This window comes from Oncorhynchus kisutch, unplaced genomic scaffold (assembly GCF_002021735.2).
Source record: "Oncorhynchus kisutch isolate 150728-3 unplaced genomic scaffold, Okis_V2 Okis05a-Okis16b_hom, whole genome shotgun sequence".
Taxonomy (NCBI): Eukaryota; Metazoa; Chordata; class Actinopteri; order Salmoniformes; family Salmonidae; genus Oncorhynchus; species Oncorhynchus kisutch.
The window spans coordinates 6,576,373-6,596,391 of NW_022261982.1; the positions used below are offsets into that span (position 1 = coordinate 6,576,373).

General features: G+C 41.1%; 1 protein-coding gene and 1 pseudogene across 5 annotated transcripts in view; both read left to right on the forward strand.

The window, feature by feature from the left end:
• LOC116359801 (oocyte zinc finger protein XlCOF6-like) overlaps positions 1 to 20,019 on the forward strand; it is a 36,064-nt gene that overhangs the window by 8,279 nt on the left and 7,766 nt on the right. Inside the window, exons 1-2 of one of the 5 annotated variants that reach the window (XM_031813536.1) lie at positions 13,290 to 13,424; positions 16,358 to 16,603. The exons of 3 other annotated variants lie outside the window; for them this stretch is intronic. In XM_031813536.1, coding sequence (XP_031669396.1) covers positions 16,504 to 16,603 — 100 coding nt within the window. In that variant the 5' untranslated portion in view covers positions 13,290 to 13,424; positions 16,358 to 16,503. Of the gene's footprint in view, positions 1 to 13,289; positions 13,425 to 16,357; positions 16,604 to 20,019 lie in introns of those variants that run through there. One more of the 5 variants, XM_031813539.1, reaches the window with a different exon arrangement.
• LOC116359811 (zinc finger protein 135-like) lies at positions 4,645 to 6,454 on the forward strand (annotated as a pseudogene).

Here is a 20,019-nt window from a genome sequence, read left to right on the forward strand (position 1 = left end):
GATTTGTGCAATATACGACTGATTGTTGTCCTATGGACAGAGTCTCCCACCTCAGCTGTAGATCTCTGCAGTTCATCCAGAGTGATCATGGGCCTCTTGGCTGCATCTCTGATCAGTCTTCTCCTTGTATGAGCTGAAAGTTTAGAGGGACGGCCAGGTCTTGGTAGATTTGCAGTTGTCTGATACCCCTTCATTTCAATATTATCGCTTGCACAGTGCTCCTTGGGATGTTTAAAGCTTGGGAAATATTTTTGTATCCAAATCCGGCTTTAAACTTCTTCACAACAGTATCTCGGACCTGCCTGGTGTGTTCCTTGTTCTTCATGATGCTCTCTGCGCTTTTAACGGACCTCTGAGACTATCACAGTGCAGGTGCATTTATACGGAGACTTGATTACACACAGGTGGATTGTATTTATCATCATTAGTCATTTAGGTCAACATTGGATCATTCAGAGATCCTCACTGAACTTCTGGAGAGAGTTTGCTGCACTGAAAGTAAAGGGGCTGAATAATTTTGCACGCCCAATTTTTCAGTTTTTGATTTGTTAAAAAAGTTTGAAATATCCAATAAATGTCCTTCCACTTCATGATTGTGTCCCATTTGTTGTTGATTCTTCACAAAAAAATACACTTTTATATCTTTATGTTTGAAGCCTGAACTGTGGCAAAAGGTCGCAAAGTTCAAGGTGGCCGAATACTTTCGCAAGGCACTGTATGTAGATATTCCATAAAATATCTGCCGTTTCCAGTTACAATAGTCATTTACAACAATAACAATGTCTACACTGTATTTCTGATCAATTTGATGTTATTTTAATGGACAATCAATGTGCTTTTCTTTCAAAACAAGGACATTTCTAAGTGACCCAAACGTTTGAACAGTAGTGGATATTTAATATTTTGTATATATTAAGTTGTAGAAACATCTCAATGATGATCATTGGAAACAGGAAGCATCTGAACTCAATTTTGAGTCTCTTGTTTTAATTTTTTAATACATTTGCAAAAATGTCTAAACCTGTTTTCACTTTGTCATTATGGGGTATTGTGTGTAGATTGCTGAGGATATTTTTGTATTTAATTATAGAATTAGGCTGTAACATAACAATGTGGAAAAAGTCAAGGTCTGAATGCTTTCCGAGGGCACTGTCAGACCCCTTCCCATTTCTCCCATTTTGGTACGTTACAGCCTTCTTCTAAAATTGATTTACATGTTTTTCCTCGTCAATCTACACACAATATCCCATAATGACATCACAATATCCCATAATGACATCACAATACCCCATAATGACATCACAATACCCCATAATGACAAAGCCAAAACAGGTTTTTAGAAATTCTTGCAAATGTAATAAAAAAAATAAAAAAATTGCTTATTTACATAACTTTTCAGACCCTTTGCTATGAGATGATCCTTGAGATGTTTCTACAACTTGGAGTCCACCTGTGGTAAATGCAATTGATTGGACATGATTTGGACAGGCACACACCTGTCTATGTCAGGTCCCACATTTGACACTGCATGTCAGAGTTAAAACCAAGTCATGAGGTGGAAGGATTTGTCTGTAGAGCTCCGTGACAGGATTGTGTCGGCACAGATCTGGAGACCAGTACCAAACCATTTCTGCAGCATTAAAGGTCGCAAGAACACAGAGGCCTCCATTATTCTTCAATGGAAGAAGTTTGCAACCACCAAGACTCTTCCTAGAGCTGGCCACCCGGACAAACCGAGCAATCGGGGGATAAGGGCCTTGGTCAGGGAGGTGGCCAAGAACCCGATGGTTCTTCTCTGTCAGAGCTCCAGAGTTCCTCTATGGAGATGAGAGAATCTTCCAGAAGGACAACCATCTCTGCAGGACTCCACTAATCAGGCCTTTATGGTAGAGAGCCCAGACGGAAGCCACTCCTCCGTAAAATGCACATGACAGTCCACTTGGAGTTTGCCAAAAGGCACCTAAAGGACTCTGACCATGAGAAACAAGATTCTCTGGTCTGATGAAACCAAGATTGAATTCTTTGGCCTGAATGCCAAGCGTCATGTCTGGAGAAAACCTGGCACCATCCCTACAGTGAAGCATAGTTGTGGTAGCAGCATGCTGTGGGGATATTTTTCAGCGGCAGGGACTGGGTGACTAGTCAGGATCAAATGACAGATGAACATAGCAAAGTATAGAGAGATCCTTTATGAAAACCAACTTGAGAGCACTCGGGACCTCAGACTGGGGTGAAGATTCACCTTCCAACAGGACAACGACCCGAAGCACACAGCCAAGACAACGTGGGAGTGGCTTCGTTACAAGTCTCTGAATGTCATTGAGTGGCCCAGCCAGAGCCCGGACTTGAACCCGATCAAACATCTCTGGAGAGACCTGAAAATAGCTTTGCAGAGACGATCCCCATCCAACCTGACAGAGCTTGAGAGCTTCTGCAGAGAAGAATGGGAGAAACTCCCCAAATACAAGTATGCCAAGCTTGTAGCTTCATACCCAACAGGACTCAAGGCTGTAATTGCTGCCAGAGGTGCTTCAACTAACTATTGTATAAAGGGTCTGAATACTTACGTAAATGTAATATTTCAGTTATTTCTAAAAACCTGTTTTTGCCCTTGTCATTATGGGGTATTGTGATGTCATTATGGGGTATTGTTTGTAGATTGATGTGAAGGGGGAAAAAATGATTTAATCAATTTTAGAATAAGGCTGTAATGTAACAAGATGTTGAAAAAAATCAAGGGGTCTATTTACTTTTTGAATGCAGTGTAGATGTTATTTCATGCTACTGAGACTTGTATGGATGACACCAGTATTGCCAGCATTTGTTTTATTCACTGGTCTATCTGGAGTGATCAGAGTGTAGACTAAAGAAGTGAAGCAGACAAACTGCCAGTGTTTTAAAGTTCTATGAAATGAGTCTGTGTAGTTACTAACCCTTGTTCTAGTGAGTGGAGGATGATATGAAATTAGTCTGTGTAGTTACTAACCCTTGTGATGTTGAGTGGAGGATGATATGAAATGAGTCTGTGTAGTTACTAACCCTTGTGATGTTGAGTGGAGGATGATATGAAATGAGTCTATGTAGTTACTAACCCTTGTGATGTTGAGTGGAGGATGATATGAAATGAGTCTATGTAGTTACTAACCCTTGTGATGTTGAGTGGAGGATGATATGAAATGAGTCTATGTAGTTACTAACCCTTGTGATGTTGAGTGGAGGATGATATGAAATGAGTCTATGTAGTTACTAACCCTTGTGGTGTTGAGTGGAGGATGATATGAAATGAGTCTGTGTAGTTACTAACCCTTGTGGTGTTGAGTGGAGGATGATATGAAATGAGTCTATGTAGTTACTAACCCTTGTGATGTTGAGTGTATTTTGAATTTTGCGCTCTGCAATTTCACCAGATGTTGTCGTAGGTGTCCCACTAGCGTTTGGACATGCACCCAAACAGGTTAACTAGGCAAGTCAGTTAAGATCAAATTCTTATTTTTAATGGCAGCCTAGGAACAGTGGGTTAACTGCCTTGTTCAGGGGCAGAACGACAGATTTTTACCTTGTCAGCTCAGGGATTCGATCTTGCAACCTTTCGGTTGCTCTAACCACTAGGCTACCTGTCACCCGGTATGGCCAGAAAAGGACTGGTCACCACTCTGAGCCTGGTTCCTCTCTAGGTCTCTTCCTAGGTTCCTGCTTTCTAGGGAGTTTTTTTTGTGGCCACTGTGCTTCTACATCTGCATTTCTTGCTCTTTGGGGATTTTAGGCTGGATTTCTGTTAACTTCACTGGGTAGGGGACAGCATTTAGAATTTTTGGATGAACAGCGTGCCCAAATTAAACTGCCTGCTGCGCACGCCCATAAGCTAGGATATGCATATAATTAGTAGATTTGTATAGAAAGCACTCTGAAGTTTCCAAAACTGTTGTTGTTTCAGATCTCCATGGCTTCCTCAACATGTGACCAGTCTTTAGGCATTGTTTCAGGCTTTTACTCTGAAAAATGAGGGAGATACACCGCTTTCAATGAGAGGACAGTGGAAATTTCCATCCATGAGCCAGGCACGTGATCGGGAGCGCGCATTTCTTGTTTACCTTTTTCCATTTTCCATTGTCCGGTTGAAATATTATTGATTATTTATGACAAAAGCAACCTGAAGATTGATTTTAAACATCGTTTGACATGTTTCTACTATATTTTATTGTGTTTTTTGACTTTTCGAGAGTGCTTATTGTGCCTTTGGATTTCTGAACTAAACGCACCAACAAAACGGAGGTATTTGGACATAAAGATGAACTTTATCGAAGAAAACAAACATTTGTTGTCTAACATGGAGACCTGGGAGTGCCACCAGATGAAGATCATCAAAGGTAAGTGATTAATCTTAATGCTATTTCTGACTTTTGTGAAGCTCTCCTTGGTTGGAAAATGGCTGTATGGGTTTCTGTGTCCAGTCGCTGAACTAACATAATCGCAGAGTGTGCTTTCGCCGTAAAGCCTATTTGAAATCGAACACTGTGGCTGGATTTACAATAAGTTTATCTTTAAAATGGTGTAAAATAATTTTAATTATGGGATTTGAACCAGACAGGTTAAGCACTTTGTGACAACTACTGATGTAAAAAGTGCTTCATAAAATACATTTGATTAACATGTATATCACACCAACTGACTGTTTTTTCTGATGTTCACACAGGATACCATGTTGAGACATTCTCCACATCCAGAGAGCAACAGCAGGAAGATCAGAGAGCTAAGAGGTCTCATCACTGCCCACATTGTGAAGAGATTTTCCCATTTCTATCAAAGCTAAGAATACACCTAAAAATACACACAGGAGAGAAGCCTTACTCCTGCTCTGACTGTGGAAAATGCTTCAAAACATCAACGGTGCTAAAACTTCATCAGAGAACACACACAGGAGAGAAGCCTTACGTCTGCTCTGACTGTGGAACTAGTTTCTCTCAGCTTTCCCACTTAAAATCACATGAACGTATACATACAGGGGAGAAGCCATACTCCTGCTCTGACTGTGGGAAATGTTTTAAAACATTACATGAGCTAAAAGTTCATCAGAGAACACACACAGGAGAGAAGCCTTACGTCTGCTCTGACTGTGAAAAATGCTTCACATCATCAACTCATCTAAAAGTTCATCAGAGAACACACTCAGGAGAGAAGCCTTATTACTGCTCTGACTGTGGAAAAAGTTTTAAAACATCAAATGAGCTAAAGGTTCACCAGAAGACTCACACAGGAGAGAAGCCTTTCTTCTGCTCTGACTGTGGGGCGAGTTTCTCTCATCTGGGCACCTTAAAAACACACCAACTTATACACACAGGAGTGAAGCCTTACTTCTGCTTTGACTGTGAAAAATGCTTCAAAACATCAACTGAGCTAAAAGTTCATCAGAGAACACACACAGGAGAGAAGCCGTATTACTGCTCTGAGTGTGGAACTAGTTTCTCTAAATTTTCCATCTTACAAACACATGAACGTATACATACAGGAGAGAAGCCTTACGTCTGCTCTGACTGTGGAAAATACTTCACAACATCAACTCATCTAAAAGTTCATCAGAGAACACACACAGGGGAGAAGCCATACTCCTGCTCTGACTGTGGAAAACGTTTTAAAACATCAAATGAGCTAAAAGTTCACCAGAGAACACACACAGGAGAGAAGCCTTACGTCTGCTCTAACTGTGGAACTAGTTTCTCTCAACTTTCCCATTTACAATCACATGAACGTATACATACAGGAGAGAAGCCTTTCTTCTGCTCTGACTGTGGGGCGAGTTTCTCTCAGCTGGGCACCTTAAAAACACACCAACGTATACACACAGGAGCGAAGCCTTATTCCTGCTCTGACTGTGGAAAATGTTTTAAAACCTCAAATGAGCTAAAAGTTCACCAGAGAACACACACAGGAGAGAAGCCGTATTACTGCTCTGAGTGTGGAACTAGTTTCTCGCAACTTTCCAGCTTAAAATCACATGAACGTATACATACAGGGGAGAAGCCATACTCCTGCTCTGTTTGTGTAAAATGCTTCAAAACAGCAACCGAGCTAATAGTTCATCAGAGAACACACGCATGAGAGAAGCCTGCTTACGTCTGCTCTGACTTTTGGGTGAGTTTCTCTCACCATAGCAACTTAACACACCAATGTAGTCACACAGGAGAGAAGTCTTACTCCTGCTCTGTGGAAGGGTGGGCGTGTAACTCAAACTTTTAGGCAAAGGCTGCTGTGTTTAGAATCTCATCAAGGAGGACTGTAGCATTTTAGCTAATCAGCAACTTTGCAACTACTTACTACTTTTTAGCTATTACTTAGTATGTTAGCATATCATACATATGATGTTGCTCTTGCTGCGGGCGATTCCCTGATCCACCTCTACGCAGACGACACCATTCTATATACTTTCGGCCCGTCTTTGGACACTGTGCTATCTAACCTCCAAACAAGCTTCAATGCCATACAACACTCCTTCCGTGGCCTCCAACTGCTCTTAAACGCTAGTAAAACCAAATGCATGCTTTTCAACCGGTCGCTGCCTGCACCTGCATGCCCGACTAGCATCACCACCCTGGATGGTTCCGACCTAGAATATGTGGACGTCTATAAGTACCTAGGTGTCTGGCTAGACTGCAAACTCTCCTTCCAGACTCATATCAAACATCTCCAATCGAAAATCAAATCAAGAGTCGGCTTTCTATTCCGCAACAAAGCCTCCTTCACTCAAGCCGCCAAGCTTACCCTAGTAAAACTGACTATCCTACCGATCCTCGACTTCGGCGATGTCATCTACAAAATGGCTTCCAACACTCTACTCAGCAAACTGGATGCAGTCTATCACAGTGCCATCCGTTTTGTCACTAAAGCACCTTATACTACCCACCACTGCGACTTGTATGCTCTAGTCGGCTGGCCCTCGCTACATATTCGTCGCCAGACCCACTGGCTCCAGGTCATCTACAAGTCTATGCTAGGTAAAGCTCCGCCTTATCTCAGCTCACTGGTCACGATGGCAACACCCATCCGTAGCACGCGCTCCAGCAGGTGTATCTCACTGATCATCCCTAAAGCCAACACCTCATTTGGCCGCCTTTCGTTCCAGTACTCTGCTGCCTGTGACTGGAACGAATTGCAAAAATCGCTGAAGTTGGAGACTTTCATCTCCCTCACCAACTTCAAACATCAGCTATCTGAGCAGCTAACCGATCGCTGCAGCTGTACATAGTCTATTGGTAAATAGCCCACCCTTTTCACCTACCTCATCCCCGTACTGTTTTTATTTATTTACTTTTCTGCTCTTCTGCACACCAATATCTCTACCTGTACATGACCATCTGATCTTTTATCACTCCAGTGTTAATCTGCAAAATTGTAATTATTTGCCTACCTCCTCATGCCTTTTGCACACATTGTATATAGACCCCCCCTTTGTTTTCTACTGTGTTATTGACTTGTTAATTGTTTACTCCATGTGTAACTCTTTGTTGTATGCTCACACTGCTATGCTTTATCTTGGCCAGGTCGCAGTTGCAAATGAGAACTTGTTCTCAACTAGCCTACCTGGTTAAATAAAGGTGTTCTCAACTAGCCTACCTGGTTAAATAAAGGTGTTCTCAACTAGCCTACCTGGTTAAATAAAGGTGTTCTCAACTAGCCTACCTGGTTAAATAAAGGTGAAATAAAAAATAAAAAAAATAAACATATTACAAGTTCGTAACATATTGTATGAATAGCAATGCGTAAAATAACGTAAGAATTGTAATTCGTAACATACGATACATCCTAGAAGTCGTATTATACTGAACAACAATCTAAACGTAACAATTTCAAAGATTTATAGTTTGTATAAGGAAATCAGTCATTTTAAATAAGCGTCCATAATCTATGGATATCACATGACAGCTGTTTTTATCTCTTATCAAGTAATTTCTGGGTAAAAATGAAGTACCTTACTGCTCCGCCATGGGTGGGACTTGGGAGAGCACAGGCCCACTTGGGAGCCAGGCCCATTCAATCGGCATGAGTTTTTCCCCACAACAGGTCTTGATTACAGCCGAAATACTACTCAGCCCCCTCCCAGACAATCCTGCAGGTGAAGAAGTCCTGGGCTGCCGTGGTTACATGTGATCTGCAGTTGTGAGGCCGGTTGGATGTACTGCCAAATTCTCTAAAAGAACGTTAGAGGTGACTTATGGTAGAGATATAAATATTGAAATCTCTCCTGCAGTCATCATGACAATTGCACATTCCCTGAACTTGAGATATCTGACATTGTGTTGTGTGGCCTTTCATTGTCCCCCAGCACAAGGTGCACTTGTGTAATGATAATGCTGTTTTATCTTGATATGCCACACCTGTCAGGTGGATGGATTATCTTGACAAAGGCTGAAATGCTCACGAACAGGGATAGTAACAAAGCTGTGCACAACATTTGAGAGAAATTAGCTTTTTCTGCACATGGAACATTGCTGGAATGTTTTATTTCAGCTCATGAAACCAACACTTTACATGTTTACTTTATATTTCAGTTCAGTTTATATTGGTATTGTAATGTAACCTAACATACTAAATGGAATGACACAGATGTTTTTGTAATACATAATACGTTTTGCTCTGAGACCAGGTTGTCCCTCTGCAGTATTCTGTGGGAATGAGCTAGTAGACACTTCTTTAAAAAAAAAAAAACTAGGCAAGTCTGTTAATTAAGAACAAATTCTTATTTACAATGATGGCCTAGGAACAGTGGGTTAACTGCCTTGTTCAGAGGCAGAACAACAGAGTTTTTTACCTTGTGTCGGTGCTCATCGGCCGTTGGACATAAACATCACAACAAATTGCAATTCAACAATGAGTGGTTTGGAAGGAATCAGTGGCTAACTGCAAGCATTGCAAAGCAATCATTAGCCTGCTATTCAGTGGAGTGGCTGTGTGGTCCCAAGTCTAAGATTAAGGGGCTCTTTTCCTAGTTTAAAACTGTAAACATTCAACATTGGCCGTGCTGTCAATGAAGCTTGATTTGTGCCACGCTCAAATCAACTTAACTCTGTACTGCAAAATCTGACTTGTGTGAGTTCAAAACAACTGGGAACTTGGGGAAAAACAAGCTACGACTGAGAAAATACGTTTTGAACTTTCATCCAACTCAGAATTGTAAATTGGGAACTCGGGGTCTTTCTACAGCTACGACCTGAAGATCACTGACGTCATCATGATTCCTTTTTTTCTTCTTCGAGTTCCCAGTTGTCTTGGAAGCACCACAAATCCAGAGAATGCCATAATTTGTTGACGAAGTTTGATGACAAAATATGCCCATAAATTACTGCCGCGCCACCTTCCTGTTCAAGTGATCACAGCACAACAAAGTGAGTCCAAAAATGTCTTGTATGCTACTGCATAAATTATGTAATATGCCAGGAAGATATGTATACTGTAGCTAAGAAAGTAATACTAAGTGTATGTTGTGTAGTAAGATGTTAGTAGCCCATGTGCCTCACCCTAATAATTTTATCTAGTTTCACATCTTAATTTTGCCTACTGTTCTGACTTGGTGTTTCACATGTAGCTGAACAAATAGTTACATTGACTACGTCCGTCCTAGCTCGCTCATTAATGTCTTAATCGAAATTACGGATTGCCTCTTATCGTCCCCTTATGCCATAGTTTGTACATCTCAATTGTCAGTAGAAACCACATTTGTTTAAGTAAGTCAGCCATTTTATTTTAAAAGGCAGTAAATGAGGCTGAATGAAATGTTTCGTTGCCAGACTCCGCTGATAGCCAGGTGAAGCCGTGGTAAGTTGTTGAGACTATGCTGTTGGTCCTAACAGTTTGTGGGCACCGTTTCTCACTGTTATAGTGCAATTCATGTATTGTTTCGTGGCTTTGCTGGCATGCGTCCAATTTTTAAATTTTTTATTTTACTAGGTAAGTCAGTAAAGAACAAATTCTTATTTAGAATGAAGGCCTACCCCAGCCAATCCTTACCGATGCTGGGCCAATTGTGCGCTTCCCTATGGGACTCCCAATCATGGCCAGATGTGATTCAGCTAGGATTCAAACCAGGGACTGTAGTGATGTCTCTTGCACTGAGATGAGGTGCCTTAGACTGCTGCGCCACTCGGGAGCCCTTAAAAGGTTTGCGCCCAATGTAGGGCAGGAGTTTGAAGGCACAAGCGGGGAGCCCAGCCAACAAAGAATTGAGAAATGTTTTGGTACTCTTCCCCAGATCTGTGCCTCACCACAAATCTGTCTCGGAGCAAAACGGAAAATTTCTTCGACCTCATTGCTTGGTTTTTGCTCTGACTTGCACTGTCAACTGTGGGACCTTAAAAAGACAGGTGTGATCCTTTTCCAATCATGTCCATACATTTGAATTTGCCACAGGTGGACTCCAATCAAGTTGTAGAAACATCTCAAGGATGATCAATGGAAACAGGATGCACTTGAGCTGAATTTTGAGTCTCAGAGGAAAGGGTCTGTGTCACGAATATTACCGAAGGTGGCTCCCCTTCGTGTTCGGGTGGTCGCTCGGCGGTCGTCGTCGCCGGTCTACTAGCTGCTACCGATCCTTTGTTCCGTGTTCGTTTGGTTTTGTCTAATTGGTTTCACCTGTTCATTGTTTGGTTGTTAGGGTGGGGTTATTTAAGTTCGTGTAGCCCGCTTCTGTTTGTGCGGGCTTGTTCTTCTGTACTTGTGAGAGGTGTTAGTGTTTTGTTGGGTTTTCTCGCTGTCCTGGTATTTTACCTAAGGGTACTATTTTGTTTTTATAGTTACTCCTGTGTTGGGTATAACTATTTTGTTCCTTTGATTTTGGACATTAAAGCGTGTTTTTCCCTGCATCCCGCTCTCTGCGCCTGACTCCACACCCATTCACTCATTGAGCGTTACAGTCTGAAAATGTATGCAAATAAGGTATTCATTTGTATAAATTTATGTGTATATTGATGAGTGGTAAAACATGCATTTAATGAATTTTTGTATAAGCCTGTAATGTAACAATATGTGGAAAAAGTCAAGGGGTCTTGTATAATGCCCTGTATATGCTTCAAACTACAATTTAAGGATCTGAAGTGGTAAACACAATGGCATAATGGAAAATGCATGTCCAACGGTTATCTCTGTATGAGTCACATTAAAACACTAGGTAGGGCAGTGGTTATCTGTATTAGTATTACCAACATAAAAACACCTAGGTAGAGCAGTGGTTCTCTCGGTATTAGTATTATCTCTGTATTACCCACATTAAAACACCTAGGTAGAGCAGTGGTTCTCTCGGTATTAGCATTATCTCTGTATTACCCACATTAAAACACCTAGGTAGAGCAGAGAGGACAGAGCATGTATCTTTGCAACACACAGGTGTTTCATCTCCACACTGGGATGATTTTAACAGTGCAACGCCTCTCAGGCCTCATGCCTCTCAGGTAGGAGGGTACCAGAAGTAAAATAATAATAAACACAAAACTAATGAAGGAGCACACAGTCACCAACAATATATCCCTGTTGTCAATACTTTCAACTGGCTCAGCTCGCTGTTACAGCACAGCACCACCAAATTCCATGTATTGAGTAACCATCTGTCTGTTGTAACCAGAAAAACGTAACATAATACTGTTTTGAGAGTCCTTGATTTATATGTACTATGGTACACCTAGTCTATGAGACGAGGCTGCACCTACATTATAAACAGCAGGTCAAGAGGTGTGTTTTCCCTTCAGCATCTGCATGTGGCATAAGCTCACCCACCTCACAGCATGAATCTAAAATGGTTAACCTTGGCTGTGAGTGATGGGAAAAAATCTGACTACGGCAATTACTTGAATAATTCAATGGATGTTTTGTTTACAGACTTGATGAGTAAATTGTCTTATTTTTAAAAAAAAACGTGACTTCGCAATGGGGCCATCAATAGGAATTGGGCCGTGCTTCAGCCGAACTGCAGTACGGAAAATGCCCTCTGAGCACAGTGGAAAGCATGCTTACAGACTGGAAGCCTGGCCCCATGATCCGTAAGAGGTGTAATTGCAGACCGCAATTAGGGGCGTTCTCTGATATCGGGTGTTTCATGATATCTACTTTACACCAATTGATGCTCCCCATTGGTCCGTGGCCGTTTCTTTTGCGTTGGGACAACAGTTGTTGACATCTGTTACATTGTAGCTAACCCCAATCCTAGTCTCCTAACCTGCCACGGTAATTCACCTAACCTGCCACGTTAATTATCCTAACCTGTAAGGGGCACACTCCAACACTCAGACATAGCCTGCGTTCCTAAATTCGCTCTGGCTATATACTCCGATTTCAGACCACTCTCGTCTGAGTGCCAGAGGACAGAATAATTGATGAAAAACAAACGCTCAACGTCCTTTGAATACGGCCGGTGTCAGTAAGCGTCGGCAAAAAAATGCGTTATTAAATTGTTGCCTGAAGCACAGTTAAAGTCACCAATGCTCTGGATAACATGAACACAGCCTAACCAGCTCTGCTAAGGCGAGTGAAATGTCAGAGTTCTCTCATTTGTACTGGAAGTAGCTAGCAAGCTAGTCAATGTTAACCAGTTATCTTGGATGCTTGACTGCCGTTGTGAGGTCAGAACGCTTGAATCAACCCTCCTCCTCCGCCAGAGCGTCCAGTGTGGCTCTGAACGCTCCGAGAGCGATACGAACTGACAGTCTGACAACGCTCTGAATTTACGAACGACAAAGCGCACTCTGGCACTCCAGATTGAATTTAAGACCACATCAGTAATTTAAAAATAAAGTATTTGTGTTTAGTGAGTCCGACAGATCAGATGCAGTAGGGATGAGCGAATTTAACAATTTTCCTGTTCTGCTAATCATTCAAAATCTAACGAGTACTTTTGGGTGTCAGGGAACATGTATGGAGTTGAAAGTACATTATTTTCTTTAGGAATGTAGTGGAGAAAAAGTGGAAGTTGTCAAAAAATATCAAAAGTAAAGTACAGATACTCCTAAAACTCCATACATTTTCCCTGACACCAAAAAGTACTTAAAATATTTGTACTAATGTACTTTACACCACTAATTGCAGAGAATACTGACTGAAGATGTTCCTCCCTACGAGGCCCATGAGACTGTGTAGGGATGTGATTTGAATAGGACTGTGACTGAACGAGTGGGATGTTGTTATTTATCTATTTATGTATTTGGTTTTGAGGTCGTTGTTCCCCCTCCCCTTTTCCGCAAAGGAAATGTATTTTCTTCTACAGTTTACTAACCTTACAGTAGGTGGCTGCAGACAGGTTATAGTTGTGCAAATGTCAGTACACCAGAGAACAAGATGACGCTGCTGCACTGTCCAAGTGGGGAACAGGAAGTTCCGGGTCGAAACGACAGAACGGTGCTGTTGTGTCGATAGTGGTTGTGTCCGTTTCAAATGTATCATAGCAGGTATGTAATAGCATGTTTAAACTTTCTAATGTCGAAAGAATATATAACACGCTAGGTAACAAATCCGTCAATGTATTATCACGTTTGGTAAAGGTTTTAATTGTATGTGTTATTTTGGGGTCAAACCGAGTGAGTGAAGAACGTGTTAATAAATTTTTTTAAGGGTCACATAACTAGACTTTGGGTTTATCTGAGTGTATGTACATAATTTCGTCAAAGTCATTTCATAAAGATGCCACTTATTTGAGGTCGTTTTTACATGTTATTGGTTTTGTGAAAAAATGTTTATGAGCTGGAAAATAGCCTCGTCCGAACCATCCTGTTCTCGCGAGTTTACATGCACTGTTTCGTTAATGAAAGCTCGCGAGATCAGGATGTTTCGGACGAGGCAAGTCAAATGGCGGGAACGATTTCGGTCGTCTTTCTATGAGTTTATTCGTGGTGAAATGGCGACATGAGGCTGTGTGATAGTGTCAAAATAGAGGGAAGCTAACTGAAGTTATCCTTCACCATTTGGTGAGAGAGGCCAACTGCATGTAATGGCGTCGATTAATGCGGATGAATCGGAGCACGTGTCAAACTCATTCCATGGAGGACCAAGTGTCTGCAAGTAATAATGTGTCAGAGTGGAAAGTTGGTATGGTGTTTGAGGAGACCACAGGGCCTCATTTACACCCTGATTAACCAAGGCCATAAAAAGAGGTGAAGTTAAACTGGGATGCAGCCGTGTAAATGAACTAGCCTACCTGGTTAAATAAAGGTGAAATAAACAATTGAAAATGGTAGATTGTTAATATCTTGTGCTGGTCAGGTTCAGCAAGGGAAGATTCTTCAATTGGAAAATCATAATGGGACAAAGCTCAGAAGCCATGACCCTGGAGCTGATGCTACATTGAAGGGAGTAATAATCTCTGAGGTCCCAATATTTTTTTAATTTTTTAATTTTACCTTTATTTAACCAGGTAGGCAAGTTGAGAACAAGTTCTCATTTACAATTGCGACCTGGCCAAGATAAAGCAAAGCAGTTCGACAGATAAAACGACACAGAGTTACACATGGAGTAAAAACAAACACACAGTCAATAATATCTATGTCCATGGATGATATTGTTAAAGAACATGTGAAGGGAGACAGAGTGGTTGAAGCCTAAAGGTTGATCAGTAGGAAAGAGGGTGAAAGAAGTGAAAGCTTATCAGTGTTGTTGAGGTGTTAGAAGGTTTTGTCTGGAAAAGTACAGAATAAGATTCCTTAGCTTCAATGTCAGTGATTTTGACCCAGCCTCATCAATCAATCAATCAAATGTATTTATAAAGCCCTTCTTACATCAGCTGATGTCACAAAGTGCTGTACAGAACCCCAGCCTAAAACCCCAAACAGCAAACAATGCAGGTGTAGAAGCACAGTGGCTAGGAAAAACTACCTAGAAAGGCCAGAACCTAGGAAGAAACCTAGAGAGGAACCAGGCTATGAGGGGTGGCCAGTCCTCTTCTGCCTGTGCTGGGTGGAGATTATAACAGAACATGGCCAAGATGTTCAAATGTTCATAGATGACCAGCATTGTCAAATAATAATAATCACAGTGGTTGTCGAGGGTGCGACAGGTCAGCCCCTCAGGAGTAAATGTCAGTTGACTTTTCATCACCGATCATTGTGAGTATCTCTACCGCTCCTGCTGTCTCTAGAGAGTTGAAAACAGCAGGTCTGGGACAGGTAGCACGTCTGGTGAACAGGTCAGGATTCCATAGCAGAACAGTTGAAACTGGAGCAGCAACCGTGAATCATCAGTGTTTTTAAATGCCGAAGAATGGGACATGTAGCTGTTGAGTGAAAAAATGTGCAAAGTGTGGTGGGGAACATGATCACGGTGAATGTTGGAGCAATGTGACGGTTAAGTGTTGCAATTGTGGGGAGGACACAGCAGCATTTGGTGGATGCCAGGTGCAGAGAGATGCTCAGAGATATAGAATCTGTCATGATGTATCATATGCAGAGGCTGTAAGTTAGACTGGTGGAACTACAGTGCAGACTGATGGAGCTTCCATGGCTGGTCCCGTAGTAAGAGGACCTACTGTCAGACTGATGGAGCTTCCATGGTTGGTCCTGTAGTAAGAGGACCTACTGTCAGACTGATGGAGTTTCCATGGCTGGTCCTGTAGTATGAGGACCTGCTGTCAGACTGATGGAGCTTCTATGGCTGGTCCTGTAGTAAGAGGACCTACTGTCAGAACTGGTCTTTCTACTAGTCCTGACATGGTTTCGAGGCCTGTTCAGAAATCTTGCGTCCATAAATGTGCTGTGACAAAGGATACTTTAATAGTGAATGATATGTACTTCATAGCTTTCATTGGTGAGGTTATCAACAACTTGGATAGTGCCTCATCAGAGAGAGAACATTTCAGTTGCTCTACAGTTTTGAAGCTGAATGTAATGATTATCAGTTCTTTACATGTTTTCTAATATTCAGACACATTCAGTTGTTTCTATATTTATCTATAATTCAGGGTTTTCACACGGGACTTCAAGTAAATAAATATTAGTGCCTGAAAGTCCTTGAATTTGACTTGCCACTGTACGACCCCTGATAATTCTTAATATGGTGTGAACGGGAAATACAATTGGTTTTTGTGAGTGAAATAATACAGTGAAGACAAGGTGATTCAGGTAAATAGTACATAGTGCTGCCTGAAACATACTGCGATCTTGTACTAAATGGATTTTGAGTCATTTATGCATTTATGTGAATTTAGGAAATCTACTATAGATTAAGTGCACTTATGTTGTGCAATTTAAAATGTGTACTTTGTGTCTAATGTGAATGAATGTTTTGTCAGGGATTATCTACCTGATCGACTGAAATGAGATAATTGAACAGAATAAAGTGCCAGAACTGTCAAGAAAATAACTTTTGCGTCCTTTTGTCTTTATTACTACAGACCGACTCAGATTAAGTCTGAGGCCAGTAACATCAACAGTGAGGACAAACACAGCCTGCCTCTCTCCTTCCACACTGAGTAGAAACCTACAGTCACTGGGTCCTGATTGTGACAGTGGAGCCCAGTTTGCTCTGCAGGATCCAGAGATGGCATCCGTGAAGCTGGAAGACTGCAGTCAAACACTGGAGCTGAATGTCAACCTTAAAGATGAAGAAGAGGAGAAGATTAGGACAACTGTTAGTCATGGTAAGAGCTGTTTCTATCTATAAGTTATCTTCATATATTAGACCTCCATAAGTTATGACCAGTCTATTGCTAGGTTGAATTCTGTAATTCTGACATCTCACATCCCTGAACAACTCAAGACTTCACAGTGAAGCAAAAACACTTTAAACTTGTAACGCCTGCCTTTGCCCACACATTGTCTCAAGAACGTTGAAAATGTTTAATACCCTCAATCAGCAAGTTAGGCATACCTCATTTCAAAATAGGCCATGGCATCATCACTGTCAATATTGAATTTTGATTTGTTTGCTGCACAGAATATCAGATCTCAACAACGATTGGAGAAGTGTTGAACATAACCAGTAGACTACCACATCCTGGTGATTTATATCTGATACATATATATTTAATATGTCAAGTTGTAGAAACATATCAAGGATGATCAATGGAAACAGGATGCACCTGAGTTCAATTCAAAAGTTTGGGGTCACTTAACACCAGTCTCAACGTCAACAGTGAAGAAGCGACTCCGGGATGCTGGCCTTCTAGGCAGAGTTGTAAAGGCCAGTTTTATTGCTTCTTTAGTCTGAACCACAGTTGAACGTCATGCGTCCTCCTATACACAACCCAAACAAGCCGCACTGCTTCTTAACACAGAGTCTCTTGTGGCACAGCTGGCGCTGCAGTACAGCGCCCTTAACCACTGCCTTTTAAAATGATCAACTTGGATTAGCTAACACAACGTGCCATTGGATCACAGGAGTGATGGTTGCTGATAATGGGCCTCTGTACACCTATGTAGATATTCCATAAAATATCTGCCGTTTCCAGCTACAATAGTCATTTACAACAATAACAATGTCTTCACTGTATTTCTGATCAATTTTATGTTATTTTAATGGACAAACAATGTGCTTTTCTTTCAAAACAAGGACATTTCTAAGTGACCCCAAACATTTGAACAGTAGTGGATATTTAATATTTTGTATATATCAAGTTGTAGAAATATCTCAAGGATGATCATTGGAAACAGGAAGCATCTGAACTCAATTTTGAGTCTCTTGTTTAAATTTTTATTTTTATACATTTGCAAAAATGTCTAATCCTGTTTTCACTTTGTCAATATGGGGTATTGTGTGTAAATTGCTGAGGATATATTTTTATTTAATTATAGAATTAGGCTTGAACATAACAATGTGGAAAAGTCAAGGGGTCTGAATACTTTCCGAGGGCACTGTCAGACCCCTTCCCATTTCTCCCATTTTGGTACGTTACAGCCTTCTTCTAAAATTGATTCCATGTTTTTCCTCGTCAATCTACACACAATACCCCATAATGACAAAGCCAAAACAGGTTTTTAGAAAGTCTTGCAAATGCAATTTAAAAAAAAAATTGTTTTGCTTATTTACATACGTTTTCAGACCCTTTGCTATGAGATTATCCTTGAGATGTTTTTTCAACTTGGAGTCCACCTGTGGTAAATTAAATTGATTGGACATGATTTGGACAGGCACACACCTGTCTATGTCAGGTCCCACATTTGACACTGCATGTCAGAGTTAAAACCAAGTCATGAGGTGGAATGATTTGTCCGTGGAGCTCCGTGACAGGATTGTGTCGGCACAGATCTGGAGACCGGTACCAAAACATTTCTGCAGCATTAAAGGTCCCAAGAACACAGAGGCCTCCATTATTCTTCAATGGAAGAAGTTTGTAACCACCAAGACTCTTCCGAGAGCTGTCCACCTGGCCAAACTGAGCAATCGGGGGAGAAGGGCCTTGGTCAGGGAGGTGGCCAAGAACCCTGATGGTCACTCTGACAGAGCTCCAGAGTTCCTCTATGGAGACGAGAGAATCTTCCAGAAGGACAATCATCTCGGCAGGACTCCACTAATCATGTCTTTATGGTCGAGTGCCCAGACGGAAGCCACTCCTCAGTAAAAGGCACATGACAGTCCACTTGTAATTTGCCAAAAGGTACCTAAAGGACTCTGACCATGAGCTTGAGAGGATCTGCAGAGAAGAATGGGAGAAACTCCCCAAATACAATTGTGCCAAGCTTGTAGCTTCATACCCAACAAGACTCAAGGCTGTAATCGATGCCAAAGGTGCTTCAACTGACTATTGTGTAAAGGGTCTGAATACTTACATAAATTTCATGTTATTTCTAAAAACCTGTTTTTGCCCTTGCCATTATGGGTATTGTGTGTCGACTGATGAGAATTAGAATAAGACTGTAATGTAACAAAACCAAAAAGCCAAGGGGTCTGAATACTTTTGGAATGCATTATAGACGTTATTTCATGCTGCTAAGACTTGTATGGATGACTCCAGTATTGTCAGCATTTGTTTTATTCACTGGGCTATCTGGAGTGATCAGAGTGTAGACTAAAGAAGTGAAGGAGACAAACTGCCAGTGTTTTTGAAGTTCTATGAAATGAGTCTGTGTAGTTACTAACCCCCTTTGTCACGAGAATTTCTATCCCAATGTTCCACCTGAACTATTTTATAACTCCATCTGTATCCTAGAGGTTGTAAGGCTCTAAGGTTTAATAAACAGAGTCCCAGCATACAAATGATCAGTTCTTTATTCAGAGAGCTCTGCCCTCTCAAGTTCAGAGCCCATCTTTTATACACACATCAGTCGAGAACCCCACCCTGCTTTAGGATGGCTGTATTGTTCCACTGTACACTTACATTGTTTATCATATTCTGCAACATGTTTCATGATAGACAAGTCTAACAGTTTCTCCACTCCGGGTGGGGACAGAATGTCCTGTAAGGAACATAATGTTGTAATTCTATCCTGCCAACGCTGCACATATTACCAACGTATAGTCTTATGTGTCTAATGGATTTCACACAGTGATACAGTTTCAGGGTGAAATATTTTTGTCATTACTTTAAACACAAATTCTACTATAACCCTTGTGATGTTGAGTGGAAGATGATATAGCTCATCATTTTCACCACTTTTCCTCTTAGTTTTTGACTCCACCCCAGTTTTAGAATAGTTTTATTCCCCTTCCCATAAAGCCTACTGAAATGAATACATACACTACCGTTGAAAAGTTTAGGGTCACTTAGAAATGTCCTTGTTTTTGAAAGAAAAGTATGTTTATTTGTCCATTAAAATAACCTCAAATTGACCATTAATACAGTGGAGACGTTGTTAATGTTGTAAATGACTTGTAGCTGGAAACGGATGATTTAAATGGAATATCTACATAGGTGTACAGAGGCCCATTATCAGCAACCATCACTCCTGTGATCCAATGGCATGTTGTGTTAGCTAATACAAGTTTATCATTTTAAAGGGCTAATTGATCATTACAAAACCCTTTTGCAATTATGTTAGCACAGCTGAAAACTGTGGTGCTGATTAAAGAAGCAATAAAACGGTCCTTTTTTAGATTAGTTGAGTATCTGGGTCATTT